This window comes from Hyperoodon ampullatus (genome assembly GCF_949752795.1).
Source record: "Hyperoodon ampullatus genome assembly, chromosome: 14".
Lineage (NCBI taxonomy): Eukaryota > Metazoa > Chordata > Mammalia > Artiodactyla > Ziphiidae > Hyperoodon > Hyperoodon ampullatus.
The window spans coordinates 87,628,952-87,650,825 of NC_136927.1; the positions used below are offsets into that span (position 1 = coordinate 87,628,952).

Consider the following 21,874-nt stretch of genomic DNA (forward strand, 5'->3'; position numbering starts at 1 on the left):
AGAATCCACCCTCCCTTTGGAGGGTGTGGCCAAGCCTGACGAGCAGCCCACAGCTGAACCCAACAGGGAAGGGAGGTTTTTAACTGTTTCGGTTTGCCTCACCACATGCTCCCTCCTGGGCTAATTCCCGGCATCTCAGAAGTTCTGAGCTCTCACCTGCAGAAATGAAGCTCATCCTAAAGCAGCATCTCCCAGGGAATTCTAAAGACTCAGACACCTGAGGCGGGGCCGGGATTCTGAGCATTCAGCGGGCTCTGTAGGTGACCTGGATGTTTGAGTGTCCCCTGGTGGGGGGTGTCACTGAGTCCTCCTGGCCCCAGGTGCTGCCCTTTACCCTGCTGTCCCCATGTGCTCCTGGGCTGAAGCAGAACGTGCCCAAATCTGGCAACCCCTGAGCTGCCAAGGCTTGTGAGAAACGGGAACAGCCCACACCAGCCTCAGGGCTCCTGTTCGTCTCGCTTTTGCTCGGGCCTCAGGATCACGGTGGGCCTGCCTTCCTCTCTGCAGGGCCCCCACTTGGCTCTTGGGGGGCGGTGCCGGGTGAGAGTCCGGCCTTTGCCAGTGCTGGTTCACGTGGATGGACCGATCAGTACAGTTAAAGTTTGGGGAGAGGGCCCTGGGGGCGGCGTTCCAGCCTAGCAGGCATGGCCCTAGAGTCTCTTCTGCCCACGGCAGGGCCCCGGAGTGGGAACCGGGGCCGTGGTGGGCCCTGTCTGACCCCTGGCACAGGCGTGTTCACCCTCTCGGGGGGTCTTCCTGGGCCTTGGGCAGCCTGGGTCCCTCTCAGGACCCTGGGGAGGAGTATGGGACTCACCCGCCCCGCTGACAGGACTAGGACGGCCCCTTCTCCAAAGGAGCCCTTCAACGTGGGATTCTCCCTCTCCACACCCTGGTCGCGGACCAAGGGGAGAAAAGAGCCTCTTTCTTGCTTGCTAAAAGGTGTATGTGTGTAACTCACCAGTCCCAGGATAATTTTAACTCAGAGGCTGGCCAAAAAAATGCCACTGGGTTTCTTTTCTTCCCCTGACTGGCTCGGCAGGGAGGCGCGGGGCAGCGCCGAAGCCCCCGCCCACCCAGGTGGGCCCAGCTGAATGGGGGGCTTGTGTGAGGGCCGGTGGGGCGGGAACTGGCATCCAGCCCACCAGCAGCCCCGCCCGCCGAGCCGGGCTCAGGCCGCTGCCAGCCCGCCGGCTCCGCTCAGAGCGTGCGTGCAGCCATGGCCGGAGCCCCTGCCCTGGCCCTGCTCCTGCTCGGGCAGCTGCTGGCCGCCACCGTGACCGTGACCGAGGCGCAGGTGAGCGCGGGGCCCCGGTGCACAGGGTTCGCCTTGGGAGGCAGCCGGGGTGGGGGTCCGTGGCTCTGAGGTCGGCGTTGAGCAGCACAGCCAGGGAGTAAGCTCCCCGCCTCGCCCCCGGGGTCAGTGAGGGAGCCGGGAAGCCCAGGGCCCCTGGCGACGGCGGGCACAGTCTTGTCGCCCCATAGCTTCCTCGCCGTCTCCCGGCTAGCCTGCACGGACGCCGGGGCACCTCGGAGATGCGCGCAGGGGCTGCCCCTGCTCACCAGGCAGGGTCCGGTGCCAGCGCTGTGTCTCCACCAGAGAGACACAATGTGGCCTTTGTTCCTGGCGGGGCTCAGGCCCGACGCAGCCCCTCCCGCCCAGGCGAGGTGGCAGGGGATACTGCCAAGGCCCGAGGGTCTGAGGGGAGCCGGGGTGCGGGCCCCTGGACAGGCCCTAGCTCTCCTCCAGACTGGCAGGAGGGGATGCTCTGTCGGGCTGACCCCAGGGCCAACCAGGGGGACCCCCACCCCTGCCAGCGGGAGAGAGTGGGGATGCAGCTGCCTGATGACATTTCTCCATTTCAGAAAGTGGGACCTCGAGGCCCCCCCGGCCCCCGAGGACCACCTGGGAAGCCAGGCAAGGACGGCATTGATGTGAGTGTGTGGGCGGGGATGGCCGGGGAGCCTCTGCAGGGTTCTCGCTCCCGCCCCAACCTCCCTGAGCCCCAGGCCTGATGGAGAGAAAGCTAACTGCACCACCGCCCAGGGCTGGGGCGATGAGCCAGCACCCCTGTGGGATGTGAAACGGGACAAAGACGATCCTTGTTCCTTCTTGGGGCAGACCCCCCGGGGATTGCCTCCCCAGGACAGGCGGGGGTGGCTCCGTGGTGCTCTTTGGGCTGGAGGTGTGGGCACTGGGTGTGTGTCCCTGGGTCCCCAGAGGGGCCTGCTGTCCTCTTTTTCTGGGGGTAAAGACTGTCCCCCTGGGTGGGTCTCGTTGGCGGCTGCTAGAGGCTGGAGCCAGCCTTGGACGGGGCTGGGGGCTGGCTCTGCCCCAGAAGTGGCATCCTCCAAGGGCGCCCCCCGCCTAAGCGTGGCCTGAGCCGTATGGGAGGCACATGAGACCCTGAAGGCTGCCCCCAGGACCCGGCGGGCTGAGAGCCCCTGACTCAGCCACATCCGTGGAAGTCAGGGCCCTCCTGGCCTCTCCTCACCGGTATTGTTCCCCGGGTAGAACGTGCCTCCTTCTGAGTCCCCAGGGCCCTGCCTGGCCCTCGATGGTCCTGAGTCTCCCTCCCGCCACCCCACCCGCAGGGCCGTCGCTCAGCGTGGCTGTATTGGGCCCTGGACCCAGGTGGCCTCCCCTCCTGGTGGGGCTGGGCACTTGGTGCCCCAGGGCTCCCCAGTTCGTTCCCTCTGGGGACGTTTCCACTTAAAGCCTGGCCTGAAAGCCTCAGGTTAAAGATTTCAGAGCCAGTGGCCGTCAGGGTGGAGAGGGTGCCAGGGTGCCTTCCCGGTCCTCTGTGTGTCTGGAGGCTGCCACCTCCAACCAGGTTTCTGGAGTTTCTCAGGCAGGCGGAGGGGTGGGGCTTCATGACGCCTCCCACCGTTTCTGGGGTGTCCCTGTGCCCTCAAAGTGGGCTCAAATCCCCAGTCTGTCCACCAGCTCACCCCTCTCCCCACCACCTGCCTCTGCACCTGGCCCTAGAGGGGAGGTGCCTACAGGTGTGGATGATGGGGTGAAGGGTTCCATCCTGCCTCCTGGGGTCTCCTCTGGGGCCCAGCTCTCCTCCCCTGGGCGGAGCTTCCGGAGGACACTTGGTCACGTGTGGGCATCTCCCTCTCTGCAGGGAGAAGTTGGTCCTCCAGGGCTGCCTGGGCCCTTGGTGAGTGTCCTGGCTGTGGTGGGGGTGGGCGGGGAGGAGGCCTCCTTCTAGTCTGGAGGGGATGGGTGGGCCTAGAGCAGTGGGGTCATTGACACCCCTTCCCACCATGCTGGGCCCTGGGTCGCCAAAGGGCGGCCTTGGAGCGGGGCCAGAGCGGGAAGAGGTGGGAGGGGAGTGGGTGGGCCTCAGTGAGTCTCCACGCAGGGTCTGGCTTTGAAGCTTGCTTGGGCAAGTGCCCCGGCAGGTCAGGGAAGAGGTCCATACAGAGCTGCACATCCAGCCTGTCCGAGGTCCCACAAGTGAGCCGTCCTGGAGCTGTTCAGGCCCTGGAATTGAGGGTTCTGGGCTCATGGAGGGGCCCACAGAGGGGCCCACTGGCCCTTAGCTGGGGAGGCCAAAGCGTCTGGGTGAGTGTCCTACAGATGGGACCGAAGGAGGGTAGAGGGGCAGCGGGAGGGGGAAGCCCTCCTGGGCCCGCAAGGGGCGGGCGGGGCGGCAGCGAGGGCTGGGGCTCCGGTGGACAGGGGCCCATCTAGGGCTGCTAGGTTGTGCCCCGCTGGAGGACACTTGTCTCCTCGGTGAAGCCAAGGCTCCGGCTGGAGCTCCCCTCACGCCTCTGCCCTTTCCCTCCACAGGGACCGAAAGGGGCCCCAGGGAAGCCAGGGAAACCAGGAGAGGCCGGGATGCCGGGACTGCCTGGTGTGGATGTGAGTGTGCCGGCTCCTCCTTCTCCTCCCACGAGCCCCCCCACTCCCCTCCCAGCCTGGAGGGGTTCCATCCCAGCGCCCAGGAGTCAGATTTAATTGCTGTTTTCCAACTGGGCCAGCTCAAGCAGGAAAGCCAGGCCCAAGAGTGTCTCCGGATGTCCCCCAGCAGGGTCCCTTGGCCTTCATCCCACACCCGTTAGTGTCTGGCCCTGTGTGCCAGACGACAGCGCCAGCGCACAGGAGAGGTGAAAGTCCCGCCAGCTCTGGCTTCTCTGGGAACAAGGGCCCATTATCCAGACCCCTCCGAGCCCCAGGGTGCCTGCGTCAGGGGCTCCTCAGGAGCTTAAGGCCTGGCCCCAGGCCCGGGGGCTTTGCCCGCACGGGAGGGGATGTCAGAGGGGTACTCTCCTGCCCGTTGGGCTTGCCCACTCCAGTAGGTGCTCCAGCCGCTGGCTTCCCACCAGGTGGGCGGTGGGTGGGGCCAGAGGGGAAGGTGCCCGACCTGAGGGTGTTTCTGACCTCTCTTGACTGGCTTCAGTCAGGGCGGGGCCCATGCCTGCTTCTTCCCCCTGAGAGGGCACGTCCTTCCCACGTGACCCCTCCAGCCCTCCTTCCACCTCCCTCCCCAGGGTCTGACCGGGCAGGATGGACCCCCTGGACCCAAGGGCGCCCCCGGAGAACGGGTAAGGCAGGCACGGCGTCCAGTGGCTTCAGCTCAGGGGCGAGGTCCCAGCCAGGGCAGCCAGGCTGAGCACCACCTGGCCACAGGGTGTGGCTTCTGAGGGCAGCTGCTGTGACCGCACTGGCTGGGCCCCGCCCCTGCCGTGGGGTGGAAGGGGGCTGGAGGGCACGAGGACACAGGGTGATGGGTGCCCCCCCGCCGTCCCCTCTGGTCAGAGCTGTCCCAGCCCTCAGACCGTGCTGGGGGCGCTGGTGCGGTTGGGGCGTGACCAGCCCCACGTGCCCTCCTCCTCCTCTGGTGAGCCGCTGCCCCTCTGTGCCCACCCCAGGGGCCCACGGCCACCCAGCCCGTCCCCCGAGGCTGACCGCTGTTCACTAAAGCCCCCTTTCTGACCAACCAACTCCTCTTGTGGCTCCAGGTGCAAAGCCGAGGCCAACAACTCCCTCTCCGTCCCGCCTTCGAGACGTGACTGTCCCCCAGCCCTGGGGTGCAGAGGGCAGGGGGGCTGTGATGGGGAGGGAACCAGGACGCAGCCCTGCCTTTGGGACCTGGGCTGTGGGCGTGTTCTGAGTGGGAAACAAGGAGGAGAGTGGCTGCCTGCAGCCGGCAGGGCCTCTGATGTTCCCAAGGACGTTGGGGGAGTGCGGGAAAGTGGGGGAAGGGAGGAGGGGGGACTAGCTCCAGGCTTTCTGCAGGGAGCCTGGGGCACAGGAGGGGACCTCATCCTTGGCATGCAAGGCAGCAAGAGGACCAGGAGGGCGCTGGGCGGGCAGGCAGGCCACCAGCTGCTGGAGGTTTGAGGCTCCCTACTGTGGACCAAGGAGGCCGGAGGGCTTCCTGGAGGAGCCGGGCATCAGGCTATTCTGTGTGGCTCAGGTCACACCTGGCATGTGCCTTCCTGGTGGCCCGTCCTGCCGGCAGTAGTGCTGCCAGGAAGGGACCTTTTCTGGCTTTTCCTCAGCGGGACTGTTGGTAAAGGACCAGTCCCAGGCCCCTGGGACATCAGAGGTCCCCCCGACCCACTGTCGGTCTCCTATAAAACAAGAACCCCCTCCTCAGGGGAGATGGACTTGGGAGGGGAGGGAACAGGTTTGCGAACATCAGCGACGGTGCCTGGGCCCAGCCCACCCCTGATGCCCCCTTTCCTTCCGCAGGGCAGTCTGGGACCCCCAGGGCCGCCTGGGCTGGGGGTGAGTGCTGTCTTCTCCTCCTGGTGGGCGTTGGAGGGGCCCCCCGAACGCCACGTCTGCTCCCCTCTGCAGCGTCTCCTGGGGGCTGGTCCCCGGGCTGGGGTCCTAGGTGCTATCTGGGCTGTGCCCCTGATCCCCAGCAACTCACCTGACCAGCTCAGGGGGATGGCGTGGGTGGTGGGCAACCTCCTCCCGTCTCCAGCAAGTTCTGACCCCATGCTTGGCATTGCAGGGCAAAGGCCTCCCTGGATCCCCCGTGAGTACCGATAACGCTCGTGCCGCCCCCCACCCCCGAGCCAACATGGCCACCAGGTCCCAAACCAGGGCTGGGGGTGGGGGGCCTCTGGTGGGGGAACAGCGAGCTGACCCCTCACCCAGAGTCCCCATGCTTTAAGAGAGGGCAGGCTGGTCCTGTATAGGGATATGGGAGCCCGGTCTGGACTCCCCTGGGGATCCTCAGAGCTCCTTGGGTGCAGACCCCCATCTCTCACTTCTTACCTCCCCCAGGGAGAGGCCGGGGTGAGCGGCGTCCCAGGCGGAATTGGCCTCCGGGGCCCCCCGGTGAGTGGCTGCCAGGACTCCCCAAATGCAGCCACGGGGGGGCCCCCCCGCTTTCCTTCCCTTCCCCTCCCCCTTCACCGCCTCCCTGTGCCCCTCCTCTCCCTTCCCCTTGCCCTCTTTCTGGGTGGGCCTTCGTGGCTGATGCCCAGGACAGGGCAGCGCAGACCTCAGGACGCACAGGGCTGGGGCGGGCCAGCTGGGCAGCACTGGGAGTGCCCCCATAGGGGCATCTGTGGAGGGGAGGCTTCTCCCTGGACGTCGCTGGGCCCCTCACCTCAGGTGGGGGCTGGCCCTGCTCCGTCTAAGCCATAATCCCCCCACAGGGACCCTCTGGACTTCCAGGCCTCCCTGGCCCCCCGGGACCTCCCGGCCCCGCTGTGAGTACTGGGCGGGGTTCTAGAGCCTCTCAGGAGGAGTCCCAGGCATGGTGACTGCTTGGTGGGCTTGCCTCCCCTGTCCCCAGGGTGCCCGTCCTCAGGCCCCCCATGCCCCCAGCCCCAGCACCCGTGTCCACGTGGGGAGTCCTGGCCACACCCCAGACACGGGCCAAGTCCAGGCTGGAGCCGTGTGCGTCAGCTGACCCAGGGCTAGTGAGGCTCAGGCCTGGTAGCCACCCCGCCCCAAGGGCAGTTGGTTTCTGTCATTGTCACATGCCCTGCAGGGGGGGACCAGCAGTACCTGGCACTGGCCACGGGGGGGGGGGGGGATGAAGGGCCCCTGAGTCCCCTGGAGGCCTTGGTGGGGGGGGGGCACGTCAAAGCTGGCGTCTTTCTGTTCCAGGGTCGCCCGGGGGTCCTCCCCGAAGGCACTACTGACCTTCAGGTAGGCACGTGCAGCCTTTGTGAAGCCCTTTGTCGGGGTGCCTGTCTTGGTAGGAGGGGCCTGTCTGGAGAGCACAGGAAGGCAGGGACGGGGGCCCCTAGGGACGGGGGCCCCTAGGGACGGGTTCAGTGCCAGCGGCACCAGCTCTGGGTACGTCCCCCCCGGGCTGCCCCTCCCCGCCCTCACCGGTCTACCCTGGCATGCGCAGCAGCACGGATTGAAGTTAATTTAAGCAAAATCACGTGTGGGCCCATCCTGCCCCTCGGCACAGACAGGCTCCGGGTGCCCGTCAGCGGCGAGCTTGGCTGCCCTGGGGGCGCAGACAGAAGGCTTCCCGACCACAAAAGCTTCCAGACCAGAGAGTCTGGGACCCGCCTTTGGTTGTTGAGCTTTGTCTCTCTTGTCAGAAGAAAAACAGTGACTTTGGAGGCCTGGGGTTCGTGGGCTTCGTTTGCACAGCTGTTTGTGGGCCAGGCCAGCGCCCGGCCTCCTCGGAGGAGCGGCTGGAAGTTATTAAAGGGAGAGCCTGGCCCAGCCCGCTTGCCCACTGGGACCCCTGCTGCCCTTGTCTCCCCCACCCGTGTCCTGCTTGACGGTTGGTGCTCTGAGGGAGGGTTTGGGGGTCTTCTGGAAAGAGGAGGACGGCTGGGGGAGGTGAACGTCACTGGCTCTGTGCCAGAGCAGCCGTGGAATGATCCAGACACCCCCATGCCGCCCCTGGGTTCGCCGAGCCCCCAGGTGTGGGGCATCCGGCCTGTGCCCGAGGACCACGTGTCCCTCCCTGAGGCACCTCTGGCACCGAGGGGACCCCCGAGCAGAGCTGGCTGCAGAGCCGGCGCGTGATAAAGGCCCCTTTGTGGAGCCAGCAGCCACCGGGCTGAATAGCTGCTTTGAACCTGTGCTGGGGCTGAGACATCGGAGCCGGCTATGAGGGGCCGGCGGCCATGCTCTGGCTCTGCAGCCCCGCACCGCGCCCCATGGTGGCCCTGAATGAGGCCCTGTCTGGGCTCCCCAGGAGGCCCCCGTGCGGCCCGAGCTCCCCCCCACCCACCCCAAATGGCCCACCTCCGGGCCCCTGGGTTCTGACCTCAGCGCCGCCCCTGTTTTACTGGGAGGGGTCTGACCATTCTCCTTCCCAACAGTGCCCGGCCATCTGCCCGCCAGGCCCCCCGGGGCCCCCAGGAATGCCAGGGTTCAAGGTGAGCGACCACTGAGGGTTGACTCAGACCCCAGCTCACCTTCACACCCCTAGGGGGTGGCGGGGCCCCCATGTGGGCGGAGGTCCGGGGGGAGGTGGGCGTCCAGAAAGCCTGCCCTGGTTGCAGGATTGTTGCGGGAAGCAAGGGCGCTGGCCCCTGCCCTGCTGGGGGACCTTTTGCTCTGTCCCTGTGCCCCTCCACCCCGGTGACCCGCTGGGGGCTGGAGGGGCACTGAGAGAGGGCGTGAGGGAAGGCTGGCCTCAGGCCCCCAGACCCCTTCCCTGGCCCAGCCCTTCTCCTCCCAACCGGGCCTCTGTTTCCCCAGCTGGGCTGGTGGGCCAGGCAGGCCTTAACTGGCTCAGGGCTGCTTGTGGGGTCTGCTACCGTCCACCCGCCGCTGTCTTTCAGGGACCCACCGGCTACAAAGGGGAGCAAGGAGAAGTCGGCAAGGATGGCGAGAAGGTGAAGGCGGCTGGCGGCTGGGTGGCGCCCCGGGGGGTGGCGGGGAGGCACAGGCGCCTGTGGGCGTGGGGGCTGGGACTCTGGCAGGGCTGCGGGTGTGTGAGGACGTGCTGGCTGCATCTCGGTGCCCTCTGATGGAGCAGCTTCTGTGCACGCCTCCCCTCGGGGCCTGGCTCTTAGAGCCGGGTGATTTGGGGCAGGGCCTCTGGACAGAGCCCCCAACACCTGGCCTCACACGGAAGCTCCCTGAGCTTGGGCAGGCCCGCTGCGGGCTGGAGAAGGTGGGCCTCAGCCCGAAGTGGTCCCCAGTGGTCCCCAGTAGTCCCTGCCACCCTCCCCCATGGCCACTGCCCTGGAGGGCATCTGTGCATCCTCATCCACAGGCTGCGGGTGAGCCTGGGTTCCCTCTAGCGCGGTGCGAGCCGCCAGACTGCCATGTGAGCAGCAGAGGGGCTGGCCGCCGCCAGGAGGAGGTGTCTGGGGAGGGCGGGGGAGGACACGGTGTGACCTTTCTGGGCCTTGGGGGCTCAGCTGTGAAGTGGGGCGACGCCCCGCACGGCAAGGGCTCTGGAGGGGGAGTGGGGCAGTGGGCTCGGAGAGGTGCGGGGAGAGCTCGGGGCTGACGCCACCCACCTCTCCTGCAGGGTGACCCCGGCCCCCCTGGGCCCCCTGGCATCCCAGGCACCGTTGGGCTGCAGGTGAGTAAGGGGAGGTGTTGGACAGGTGAGGATGTGGGGTGGGGACAGTCCACCAACTCCCAGGACAGGAACCGGGTGCGGGTCCTGAGGCAGGGTTTTGGGGAATATACCAGAGCCCTTCAGCGGCTCCCGGGAGGTGTGCGGTCCGGGGGCTGCCGGCCCAGGCCCTGCAGCTCCAGCTCTCTCTCTGCAGGGTCCACGGGGCCTACGAGGATTTCCAGGGCCACTCGGACCCCCCGGGGACCGGGTAAGTCCACCAGCCCCCCGCCACCTGGCCCTTGAGGGGCTGTGGGCCAGCCCGAGGTCAAGGGGTGGCTGGGGGGCCACCTCCAGACGTTAGATGGGCCCCTTGAGCACGGGTCCTCGCCAGTGGCCACAGGTGGCCTGTGTGACCGCGGCCCTCTGGGCCTCCACTCACTGGATGGTTCCCAAAACCGGGGCCTGTGAAGGCTTTTGTGGCTTAGGCCCAAAGGGAATGGGAGAGGCAAACAGGGGACAGCAGGGGAGGCCTTGGCAAATGTGGGAAGGGGAGGGGCTTGGGGACCACTGGGGGGCTGATGGGGGAAGGGCCTGCTGGGGGGGCTTGGGTGGGGGGCTCCCGGCAGGCCTCTCCAGAGGGAGCCGGGTGCTCTGGGGGATGCTGCCCCGGCTTCAGAGGAGAGGCTCAGGTGCCCCTTCTCCTCCACAGGGTCCCATCGGATTCCGAGGGGCCCCCGGGATCCCAGGAGCCCCTGGGAAAGTGGTACGTGTGTCTGGGGGTGGGGGGTGGGGGGTGGTCCCGTGCAGGCCCAGGCTCTCTTCTCTCTTGCTCACTCAGACGCCTCCCCCAGCCAGCCCCACTGGGCTACCTATCCCCTGGGCACACCTGGGGGGACTCACATGTGGCACACCTGGGCAGGTACCAGTGGGCACACCTGGGGGGCGGGGGCAAATCCAGAGTCAGCCGGTCCTTCGTGGGAGATCTGCGTTCTCTCTCTTTCCAGACGTGAAGTGAGGTGTGGTGAGTGTCCCTCTGGCCTCTGTGACCCTCAGCGTTGTCATCCTGCTCGCCCACCTTCTTGAGTTAACTCTCTCCCTATCCCCCCTTGTCATTGCAGGGTGACAGAGGCGAGAGGGGCCCAGAGGGGTTGCGCGGCCCCAAGGGCGACCTCGTAAGTGAGAGAGCCTGTGTTCTCTGGGTCCTTCCTTGGGAGAACCTGACCCACAGGGCGGGGTGGGGGGGTGCGGGGAATGGACGGTAAGTCCAGGGAGGCGAGGGGCAGCTGCCCTCTCCTGCGGGTGGCGGGGAAGCCGCTGGACAGTGCCAAGCTGGGCCTGGGGGTCCCAGCCCTCCGCCCGCCCAGGCGGCTCCCCCAGGAGTCCCCCGGCCTTGTTGCCCCCGTGGCTCCTTGAAGCTCTCCGGAGCAGCAGGGCAGGGTCCGGAGGACCACACTTCTGAGTGCGAATCCTGGCCACTAACATCCGTCAAGAGGCCCTGGGCAGTGGGGCCTGATCTTGGGCCAAGGATGCCCAGCTGTGAGATGCAGCAACAGAGAAAACAACTCTCGGGTTAAGCAGAGCATAAGTGAAGCCGAGAGATAATTAAGCATCTCACGAAATGAAGTGACCGTCTCTGAACCAATCTTGTCTTCCCCTGGCCTGAGCCTAGCGGCTGGAGGTCCGGGAGGCGGCCATGTGATGCCGCAGCATCCACAGGATCCTAAGATAGCTCCCGGGGTGACGGGCCTTTTCCCCTGGGGGTCGGGCCTGGCCTACACAGCTGTCCCCTGGCCCAAGCTCAATACCCGGAGTCTAGAAAGTGGTGTGCACTGCACGTCTAAGGCTCCTGGGCCTACCTCCCCACCCCCCTCCCCTGGACCTAGTGAGGTATCTGGGAGGAGCAGTCCCGGAGGGCCTAACTGCGCTCCCTTGTGCGTCTTTCAGGGCAGGCCTGGTCCTAAAGGCGTCCCTGGCATGTCCGGGCTGGTCGGAGAGCCGGTGAGTGCCCGTGGATGCCAGCATAGGGGCGGAGGGGGCTCTGCCGGCCCCTTGCTCCCTGCCCTTTGTACCTGCTTCCCCGGGAGAGTCATTCTCCTCCCATGGCCCTGGGCTATACTTGGGCCAGCTGCGCAGGCCACTGGCCCTCCCTTGTTTCGCTCTGCTGTCGCCTTCTGCAAATGCCTAATTGTGGGTGAAGGGCCTGCACACTTGCATTTTGCCGGAGGCCACAGAATCTTTTGCCATCTAGACCACACAGAGGTAGAGGGTCTCGGGCTGAGCTCATCTGCATTCCAGGGGCACGTGAGGGTGGGTGGGGGACTGGGTGGCACAGGTGGGGGGCATTCTGAGGGTCCTGAGCACTGGCCCTCCACACCTGTGCCCCCTCATCCCTGCTATGTGCCCATGCTCAGCCCAGACCCCCACTTCCTCCTGGTCCCCACCCCATCCTGGCCCTAGAGGATGGGCCCCTGGGAGGCCACCTGGGGTAGCACAGCCTGGCAGTGGGAGGCTGGAGGGGAGGGAGGGACCCCAGCCGCTCTCCTGCCACCTTCCCAGCACATGGCTGTGTCTGAGATTCCAAAATTAGTCAAGCCTGTGGGATTCGGCAGTCCTGAGCCCAAATCCTGGTTCCCAAGCCTCAGTTTCCCCGTCCGTAAAGTGGGCACGGCAGAACTTCCCTGGGGCGCGTGAAGAGTCTGGGCAGACGCGGGACGCGGGGGGCAGTGTGTGGTCTGGGTGCATCCTCACCGCCCTCATCTGCGTGATCGGAGGGCGGCACGGGTTACTACCTGCCCCCCGAGCCCGGGAGGGCAGACCTAGTGCAGGGGGCTGCGGAAGGGAGGGGCCTGGTGGGCGTGACCTGGAGGATGACCAGGCTGATTGCCCACTGGGCCTCACACCATCCGCTGTCCTCAGGGCATGCCGGGCAAGGATGGCCGGGACGGTGTGCTGGGACTTGATGGCGAGAAGGTTGGTACTGGCTGGCGGTCTGCAGGGGAGGAGGGGTCTGCAGGGAGTTCAGCCTCCAGGGCCTCAGCACCCCATGTCCCCCCAAACTCCCACAGGGAGAAGCTGGTCGCAATGGTGCCCCAGGAGAGAAGGGTCCCAATGGGCTGCCGGTGAGTGCATGGGGCTCCTGCCGTGGCCCCAGGGACAATGCCAGTGGTCGTCTCCCGTGGGTTCCTGAGTGGGGCACCTGCAGGGGGCTGTGCATCAAGGCCGGGGAGGCTGCAGGAGCCCCTCACCCTTGGGGGGATGCTCTGCCTCTGGTCTTGTATGCTGACCTCTGACCTCTGACCTGCAGGGTCTCCCTGGACGAGCAGGGTCCAAGGGTGAGAAGGGAGAACTGGTATGTGGCTTCTTTCTTCTGGGGAGGGGAGGGGGGAGGGGCAGGGAAGGGGGGAAGGGGGAAGGGGGAAGGGGGAAGGGGGAAGGGGGAAGGGGGAAGGGGTAGAGGCCGCAGCCTGGATCCTGGGCAGAGGGATGTGGGCAGAGCTCACGGAGGGCTCACCCCTCCCCTGCAGGGCAGAGCTGGAGAGCTGGGCGAAGCTGGCCCCTCAGGAGAGCCCGGTGTCCCCGTGAGTATCTGCAGCCCTCGCCCCCAACCGAGTGTGCGCGGACCCCGCTGACACCCCCTGTCCCCCTCCCCGAGTGTAGGGAGACGCTGGTGTGGCCGGGGAGCGAGGCGAGGCTGGCCACAGGGGCTCAGCGGTGAGTCGGGGGAATGAAGTCTGGGGTGGGGGTGGGCATGGAGCCACAGCCGAGTGGCCCCCTTTTCTGTGTGGGCTGCGGTGGCGTTCTGGATGCATGAATGGGCTGAGCCTGTGAAAGCTGGGACATGGTGGTAGCCAGGCTCGAGCTGTCCTGTCCTTGAGACCTCTGTGCTGAGGAAGCAAAGTCCCAGCACCCAGCCGGCCGAGGGAGCACCCCACCTTGGGCCTGGGAGGTGTGGTGGAAGCACCCCGCCTCTCAGCCCCACCATAGACCAAGATAAGGAAGACATCGGCATCGGTGCCCCGCGCCAAGTCCAACTGACACACGGGCCCCTGCGACCCCCAGCTGCCCCCCCAGGATCCCTCCCACCTCTTTCCCCAGTAACTGGGCCAGATGGCTGGGGACCAGCTCCTGTGTCTGCCCAGCCCCCGCGGGGGAGGCGGAGCTGCACTCACACTCTGTCTGTCTTTCAGGGGGCTCTGGGCCCGCAAGGCCCCCCCGGAGCCCCTGGTGTCCGCGGTTTCCAGGTGGGTGAGGTCTGCGCCCAGGGAGCCCAGGTGGGCCAGCTGGGCTGGGGAGGGGCCCACTGGGCTCCATGTGGGTGCTGACGTGCTGCGTCCTTGTCTGTAGGGCCGGAAGGGCAGCATGGGAGACCCCGGCCTGCCCGGCCCCCAAGGCCTCCGAGGCGGCGGGGGCGACCGGGTAAGTGGCTGTCCTAGCAAGGGTGTCCCGCTCCTGCACCCCACCCACAGTCCCACGGGACACACAGCGGCGCCACGTCAGCGGCCCCCAGAGGCACCTCACACTGTGGGTGCGCAGTAGTCGGGCACTGTGGGTGTCCCTATTGTCCCATGATCTTTGGGGCACAGAGAGCCCCAGTCTGGGTGACCGGGGGCCCCGGGAGGAGGTTGTGAGCTGTGTCTGGGCTCCGGCCTGGCCACGCTACCCCAGGTCCCAGGGGAACCTCAGGTGCCTTCCTTGGCCGTCCGCCCGCCTGCTGGCAGTGACAGGACCCAGGAGCTGCCATCTCTGGCGCCCCTTCATTCCGGGCCTGGCGGGCCACAGAAACCACGGCCTGCGGCTGGGACAGTGGGCCCTTCCTCAGCCTTCAGGCCAGAAATGCCAGGGGTCAGGGGCATGCCAAGGGCACCAGGGCCTCCAAGAGGTAGAGAGAGAGGCCCTGGACACTGCGCCCGTCCCCGTGGGGGCCAGGGGCCAGTTACTGTATCCCCCACTCCCCGGTCACCCTCACCTGCACTTTGAGGTCACAGGGAAGTTTCACTCTCTGGACCCCTTGGGCGGGTTCTTCCTCACGCTGCTATCTGAGCAGATGGACAGTTTTTATTTTAACATTTTAGGGGTGATTCTGGCAGTTCCCAGACATACCCCTAATCCCGCAGTCCCCTGGAAAGATGATCAATACAAACTTCGGGCTCTGACTCGGCAGCTCACATCGGGAAAATGCCGCACGATCCAAACTTTTTCCGGTGATGCCGAGCCCAGAGGCCTTGCTGTCCGGCAGCAGGGCCCGTGAAACAATCGTGCACCCCATGTGGGGCGAGGCTACGAGCCCCTAAAAAGATGAGGGCTCTACGGGAGGATCCCAGCACACTTAGGGGCCAGGATGCCAAACGTCCGGGAAGGAGGCTGTTTCCACAGCAGCCCGGGTGCCCCCAGCTCGTCCTGGCGCCACAGCGGGTGCGGGTCACCCAGGGATCCCTGTGGTTTCTTTAACGCTGAGCCTTTCTCTGCCCAGGGCCCAGGAGGAGCTGCAGGCCCAAAGGGCGACCAGGTGAGCGACCGGCGGTCAGGTCAGCTGTGGGCTGCCCGCTGTCTTCAGGGCTAGGGGGCATCCTTCTCATCTCTCTCATCTCCCTCCCTCTCCCGCCGCCGCCCCCGCCACGGGCTGACAACTCTGGGCACCCAGCCGGACCCGGGACCAGTTGGCTCCTGGGTACAACGGGGGCCGCCTGTGGCCTGGGCGGCTCCTCTGGGACCCTCAGAGTGGGGCGTGTTCCCTGCTGGCCATCTGGGTTCCAGGAGCAGATTAGAAAAGTGTTTGTTCTCCAGGCAGCACCTTCTCTCTGGAGGGCCCAGAGGCCAGGGGGGCGGGGCGCAGCTCTGCTTCTGACCCCCCGGGAGCACCAGGAGGACCTAGAAGAGTCTAAACCCACCTGAGGCTCTGCTTACTGTCTGCTTGGTGCCTCGGCCTGGGTCTGGGTGTCAGGCACCGGCTCCCACCAAGGTTGGAGGATGGCAGCGTGGACAGTTCTCCAACTTTGAGCTGTGTCGTTTCAGGGCATCGCGGGCGCCGATGGCCTTCCTGGGGATAAAGGAGAACTGGTGAGTATGACTAAGTCGGCCTCACTTTTGACAACAGAACTCGCCGCGTTCGGGTGGGGGGCTGGGGCAGGGCAGCCTCTGCAGGTCCAGGCTGGGGTGGGCCGAGCTGAGGACCGAGGCGCAGCTGAGGTCCTGGCTGCTGACCGGCCCCTAAGGCAGAAGGTGGCCCCAGGCCCAGCTCTGGGGTTTTCTACCCCCTCCCGTGCTCCATCTGCGGCTCCAGCATGAATTAGCCAGAGTTGAGACTGAGCTACAGAAAACCCTGCTTCCACAGAGCTAAAACTCAGGTTGAGTTTAGAATAAAACCCTGATGGAGTTCATTGACAGAGTCACACCTCGGGGCGGGTGAATGAAACGGAACAGTCAGGGGGTTTGGGGATAAAGATCTTTGTGGCTCCCACATGGTGAGGGTCTCCAGTTCTGTGACTGAGCCCTTCTCTGAGTCTAGAGGAGACGGAAACGGCTCAGCCCCAGGGACCCTCATCTCCAGCACAACCCTGTAGCCCAGAGCCAATTTTTCCCAGCTTGAGCTGAGATGATCTCAGTCGTGTGCACGAGTGTTGTTCATCTTGGTGAATTCCTAGATGACCTTGACACATGGGACCCTGGGAGCAGCCCCCCGACCTGCTGCACCCCCGCCTGCGTGGCGGGCAGTGCCCCTCACACTGGGCTCTCAGCGACTTACCACTCAGGCTGTCTGAGCTGAAAAGCCTGGCCCCTCCATCTCCCTCTGGCTTCGAGGGGGGCCACCAGCTGTGGCCTGAGCAGAGGGCGGCGGCGTGGATGGATGAGTGGTCCTGGGCCGTCTGCTGTCTGGTTGGGGCCCAGTCCCTGTCCACGTCCTGCCAGGCAGCTTCCTGAGGTCACAGCTGGAGAAGGGGGAGCCTTAGACACAGAGACCCTCAGCTCCGCCAAATGTGTAACAATAAAGACGCAAGAGGGAGGAGATATGGGGACATATGTATATATGTAACTGATTCACTTTGTTATAAAGCAGAAACTAACACACCACTGTAAAGCAATTATACTCCAAAAAAGATGTTAAAAAAGATAAAAAATAAAGAACGGGAACAAAGTAAACATGGATGAGAAAAAGGACTATGCAGCTAAAACACTCTAGGGAAAATAAGTTTAAAAACATCAGTAGCTATAATACAATCTCAGCAATATAAAACGAACCCTAGAATAAAAAGGAGTAACCACTGTGGCTATTGTGATGCCATCAAACAGCAGCTTCGTGGATGACTTGCTTTTCTCTTCCGTCCCCAACTAATAACCGGCTAGACTGGATCCTGGGGAAATAATTCCCACCAACTAACAACACGCAAGTAATTAAAATGCACAACTTTCCTTCTGCTCTTTTGCAGGGTCCCAGTGGCCCTGTTGGACCCAAAGGAGAGGTGAGTGCCTGGCAGAGGCTGGCTCCTCGGGGCCCCCGGGCCAGCCCCGGGGCCCTGACGGCCGTGCAGATCTCAGAGGCCTGCCCTGGTCAGAAGTCAGGAAACTGCGGGCCCTCCTCCTCCCGAGGGAGAAGCCCATGCCCTGACCCACCCCTTCCTGCTGTTTCCCTCTAGTCCGGCAGTCGAGGGGAGCTGGGTCCCAAGGGCATCCAGGGCCCCAACGGCACCAGCGGCATAGACGGCGTCCCGGGCCACCCTGGCCCCATGGGCCTCCAGGGCGTGCGAGGCGTGCCTGGCATCACTGGGAAACCCGGAGTCCCGGTACGTGTCTCCTTTCTGGAGCCAGTGCTCATTGGTGTCGGGCTTTTCCTGGATTTAGATCAAGTCTATTCTAGATGATCAAGGTTACTTTGCAGAGTGTGATGGTGGGGGTGCCTCAAGGAGATGCCAGCATGCCCCCAATACGATGATGGACTTTGGGGTGAATTTCAGGGCAAAGAAGCCAGCGAGCAGCGCATCAGAGAGCTGTGTGTGGGGATGGTCAGCGGTGAGCGCCCTCTGTCCTGTCCCATCCCGCCCACGGCTCCGCCCCTGGAGCGGCAGCCCCTCCCACCCCCAGCCCCATCCTCGCCTTCACCCCATCCCCACGCAGCCTCCCCCTCCACCACCTTCCAGCCAAGCCACGTTCCGGGCTGGCCTACCGCCCGCGGTCCTCGGGGTCTGCACTAGAGGGGGCCCCCCCGCGGGGTTTGCCGCGGTGCCTGGCGCACCGGGGATGTTCTAAACGTCTGCTCAGGGAAGTGGTCCCAAGGGTCAAAGAATCGTGCCCTTTCAGCTCTGACAGACCAAGCGGACATCTTTTGGCCTCTCCGATCCATGAGCTCTTTAAGGAGCTCCTCTCTAGGGCTGTGATTCACTCGTTGGGTCACCGAGGACTGGGACAGCACCTATCACGTACCCAAAGCAGTTAAAGCCCTTTTCAATCAATGAGCAAACTTCCTTTGAAAGGCAGTATATTCGCACTTTATATAACACACTTCTGACGAACAGATGTCTGATCTTTGTTTTCCAAAAGAGCAAATCGCACAGCTAGCCGCGCACCTGAGGAAGCCCTTAGCACCGGGGTCCATCGGTCGGCCGGGTCCCGCTGGCCCCCCCGGCCCCCCGGGGCCCCCAGGCTCCATCGGTCACCCTGGGGCTCGAGGGCCCCCTGGATACCGCGGTCCCACCGGAGAGCTGGGAGACCCCGGACCCAGAGGTGAGTGCAGTCCACCCACCACGCGGCCACACGCCAGAGCCCCCAGCCAGTACCCCAGCCGTGAAATCTGCCCCCACCACGCAGAGAGGCTCCCCGGGGGGGACAGGGCGGGGGAAGAGACCCAGAGGGGAAATGGGCCCAAAGTCACCTGGCCTTCAGCCAGGGTCCTTCCGGCCTTGCCGATCCACGTCTGACACACACGTCTGAGCTGCCTGGGGGGACCCCTCCCCTCCCCTCCCTCTGGGTCCACGGGCTCATCTAGAAAAGCCCTGGGAGGTTGAGCCATTGCTAGAAGCCGCCTCGGGTAGAGCCCTTCATGCTTTCAGGCCCAGCTCGGTTAAACCCACGGGTGTGACAACGTTTTTCAAAATGTGATGGTTTTCTCAAATACCGTTAGAATAACATCTGGGGGAGGAGGGTTGAGAAGAATGTGAGGAATGAACGCACAGGAGCCCCATCTGTACGGAACAGCACTTCCCTTCATGGAAACTGGCACGTGTGACCACTTCTGTGGCAAAAGGCAAAAATTATAAATCAAAACTCCATCTTAGGGACTGTAAGGAACTAGGGACGAGCTGAAACGAGGCGAGAATCTTGGTCCCACGCGGGGCTGCGATCGTGGGGACGCTTGGTGCCCAGAGAGGGAGCCGTTGGCCACTAACCTTTTCCAACAAGGCCTTTACCATGTAGTTCATTTTAAATTCTAACCACGGCCGCCGGCCTGCCCCCAGGCAGCTAGCCCCACGGCCCCCATTCAGGATTTAAAGTTCGTGATTGCAATGTGTTCCTAACTTATTGACCAAATAATTTTCTGTTTCTGAAAAACAGCTTAAGAAAAAAGTTTCCAAGGGAAACTTACTTCTGTGAGCTCCTTTTGTCCTCTGTGAGGTTAAGTTAAAATACCTCAGCAGATGAAAATGCTTCCAGAGTTAGAGGTATCATTTCATTACTGTTAAGACGCCGGGAGATTGAATAGTTTCAACACTACACGGCAAACGTGTCAAATGCACCTTCTCACACCGTCCCAAGTTTACCATCAGACATCTCCCTGTTGTCTTGGAGACGTGTGTGAGTTCTGACCGTCCCTGGTCCGTCTGTGCCAGTACAGTCTGCGGGACGGATGGTTGTCCTCAAAGAAAGACCAAACAAGGTTTTCTCCAAATAGGGATCTGAATGCCTTTAAGACATTTGAAAATAAAATTCAAAAATAGCATTGATCACTTTACGGGTTCTCAGGAAAACTGCACAGCAGAATTCAGGGGAGGCCGCCACACGGTGCAGGGTCAGCTGTTCCCTGGGGCACCTGCCTCGGGGTGGGGATGAGCGAAGGTTATTGTTTGAATTAAATGAGAATACATACTGTAGGTCTTCAGGCAGAAGCCACTGTCACGGCTGGGCTTCCATCTCCCCCCGGGGACACAGCAGATCAGGGACCTGCTCTGGAGGCCAGGAAAGCCCAGGCCCCACGGGAGGCCCCGACTGCCCGGCCCTGGGGCTCTTGATCCTTTGTAGAAGGTGTGTTACCCTCTGCGATGGGAAAAGTGACAAACACCAGCGGAAAGGAAACTGGTGTCACTGCTTTTACCATCAGGCAGGACAGACCGCGCCCAACAAGGCTGCTTGCCTCACTGAGCGTCACTACGTTGACAAGAGGCTCAATTTTCCAAGAACATCACTCAGGATAAGCTGTCTGCAGCCAGCATCACACACAGCGCAGGCCGACAAGCGGGCCCTCGTAGCAGGGCCTCGGCTCACCTCCCAGCGACCAAAACCAGCTGGAGGTGGAGGAGGAGTGGAGAACGCAGTTCAGGGGACGTTGTAAAACACCTTAGATAATTTGTCAAAAATCATGTTGAACATAGGAATACAGGGCAAACACTCAGCTGTTTAACAGGCATAAATATTGTGAACAAACTAAAAGTCCAAAAGTGCAGCTCTGAGGCTGGCGAGTCACGTGGGTGGGTTCATTCTGTCAAATCCATCCAGCCCGACCGACACTTTGCCGTGTGTCCTTTTCTAAATGTGTTTTGATTCAGTAAAAAGCTTAGGAAGCAGGAACCCTACTTGTAAAAAGGCAGGATCACACACTCACCCGCAGCAGAAGTCTGTCTTTGATCCTGAATCAGGGCTTCTAAGCAAATGCGTATGTCACTTGCCCTTGACAGGAAACCAGGGGGACAGAGGAGACAAAGGCTCAGCTGGCGAGGGCCTGGACGGGCCTGACGGAGACCAAGGGCTCCAAGGTATGAGGCCGCTGTCACTAACGCTACACAGGCACCTCTGGGTGACGGGCACGTCTCATCCTCTTCTGAGGGAACAGCTTTTCTCCCGACAACGCACCCTTAGATGCCAGGTTAGGGACTGTTTTAACGACCCTTTAATCAGATCACCCTGTGTCTGTTTTAGTTCAGGAGTTTCAGTTAAATTCTATTCAACTAAAGCCATTGAGTATCTATTTCAGTTAAATTCTAACAGAATTTTCTCTTAAGTGACCCACATGTACCCTGCATGTTGACACTTTTCATGTTGAATATAAATACTTTGCCGAGAGGGAGGAGGGCAGGCCCAGCCACGGTCCATCCCGAGCCTTCTCGGGGGCTGTCCCGGGGCCACCGCATCTGCAGACACGTCCCGGGAGCAAACACGCACCTGTCGGCCCAGCTGCTCGCTCACTCCGTCCCTCCCCGCACCCCCAGCTCCTGGTTTCTCCTCTGCCCAGGTGCCCACCACCTGGGGGCGGGGGGCTCTCTGCCTCACGCCTGGTCCATCCCCATGGTTACCATCCCCATGGTTACCATCCCCATGGTTACCATCCCCATGGTTACCACCATCATCGTCAGCATCCCCCTCGCTCACCCCAGACCCATTCCTCACATGGCACCAGCTGACCCTTCTCAAGTCCGAGCTGCCCTGCTTAGGACAGAACCCAGACTCCCGCGCCCTGGCCTCTGCCCTCGCTGTTCTCCAGCCTGAGCGCGCCTCCCCTGGGCCCCTCCCAGAGTTAAGAAACGAGCTACAGAAACACAAGACTTGGGTTGGCTGAACGGACACACCACTGATGTCCTCTCTCTGTGTCTCCACTCACCTTCCTGGTGTGTCTCAAGGACCACAAGGCGTGTCCGGTGTTAGCAAAGACGGCCGCGACGGGGCCCACGGAGAGCCTGGGCTCCCTGGCGATCCTGGCCTTCCCGGTGCTGTTGGCGCTCAGGGGACCCCCGGCATTTGCGACACCTCCGCCTGCCAAGGAGCCGTGATGGCAGGGGGCGGGGAAAAATCAGGTCCCAGGAGCTCCTAAAACACAACTTCAGGAAGCGAGTGAGAAAGTGATGCCGACTGAAGCAGCCAGCTGTGCGAGGACCCTGCGGGGACCAGCGGCGTCCTGGGATCAATGGTTGGACACCGCCGTGCCGTCCAGCGAGGCCTGCTCCTCCTTGTCCTCAGTGGCAGCGGCTGGACACTTGGTCCCCGAGAGCATCCTTCATCGAGCTGCTGTCAGAGTGTTCTGTCTCTACGTGTATTTACAGTGGTCCATTCGGCTGTAACATCATACCTCAGACACAGGCCTATGTACTAAAATCGTCAACCCAACATTTCAGAGGGGTCTAGGGTGTCCATATAGAAAGTTCTGTACAATTTCACGAGAGAAAAGAATATTCAGCAACTTGTTTACATGGCATTTGTGTAAAGGCTAAGAT

At 63.3% G+C, this 21,874-nt stretch overlaps 1 protein-coding gene across 1 annotated transcript; it reads left to right on the top strand.

Moving 5' to 3' along the window:
• Nucleotides 1-943: 943 nt before the first annotated feature.
• On the top strand, nucleotides 944-21,474 carry COL9A3 (collagen type IX alpha 3 chain; the record flags this gene model as incomplete). Its single annotated transcript, XM_079718811.1, has 32 exons — nucleotides 944-1,294; nucleotides 1,864-1,932; nucleotides 3,129-3,164; nucleotides 3,800-3,871; nucleotides 4,501-4,554; nucleotides 5,708-5,743; nucleotides 5,976-5,999; nucleotides 6,251-6,304; nucleotides 6,628-6,681; nucleotides 7,085-7,126; nucleotides 8,269-8,325; nucleotides 8,734-8,787; nucleotides 9,432-9,485; nucleotides 9,679-9,732; nucleotides 10,174-10,227; nucleotides 10,583-10,636; nucleotides 11,409-11,462; nucleotides 12,381-12,434; nucleotides 12,530-12,583; nucleotides 12,769-12,813; nucleotides 12,989-13,042; nucleotides 13,122-13,175; nucleotides 13,652-13,705; nucleotides 13,809-13,880; nucleotides 14,935-14,970; nucleotides 15,477-15,521; nucleotides 16,889-16,921; nucleotides 17,096-17,242; nucleotides 17,414-17,468; nucleotides 17,997-18,179; nucleotides 20,345-20,422; nucleotides 21,284-21,474. The coding sequence occupies exons 1-32, from the start codon at nucleotides 1,217-1,219 to the stop codon at nucleotides 21,472-21,474; spliced, it is 2,055 nt and encodes a 684-aa protein (XP_079574937.1). The 5' UTR covers nucleotides 944-1,216.
• Between the last annotated feature and the right edge of the window lie 400 nt (nucleotides 21,475-21,874).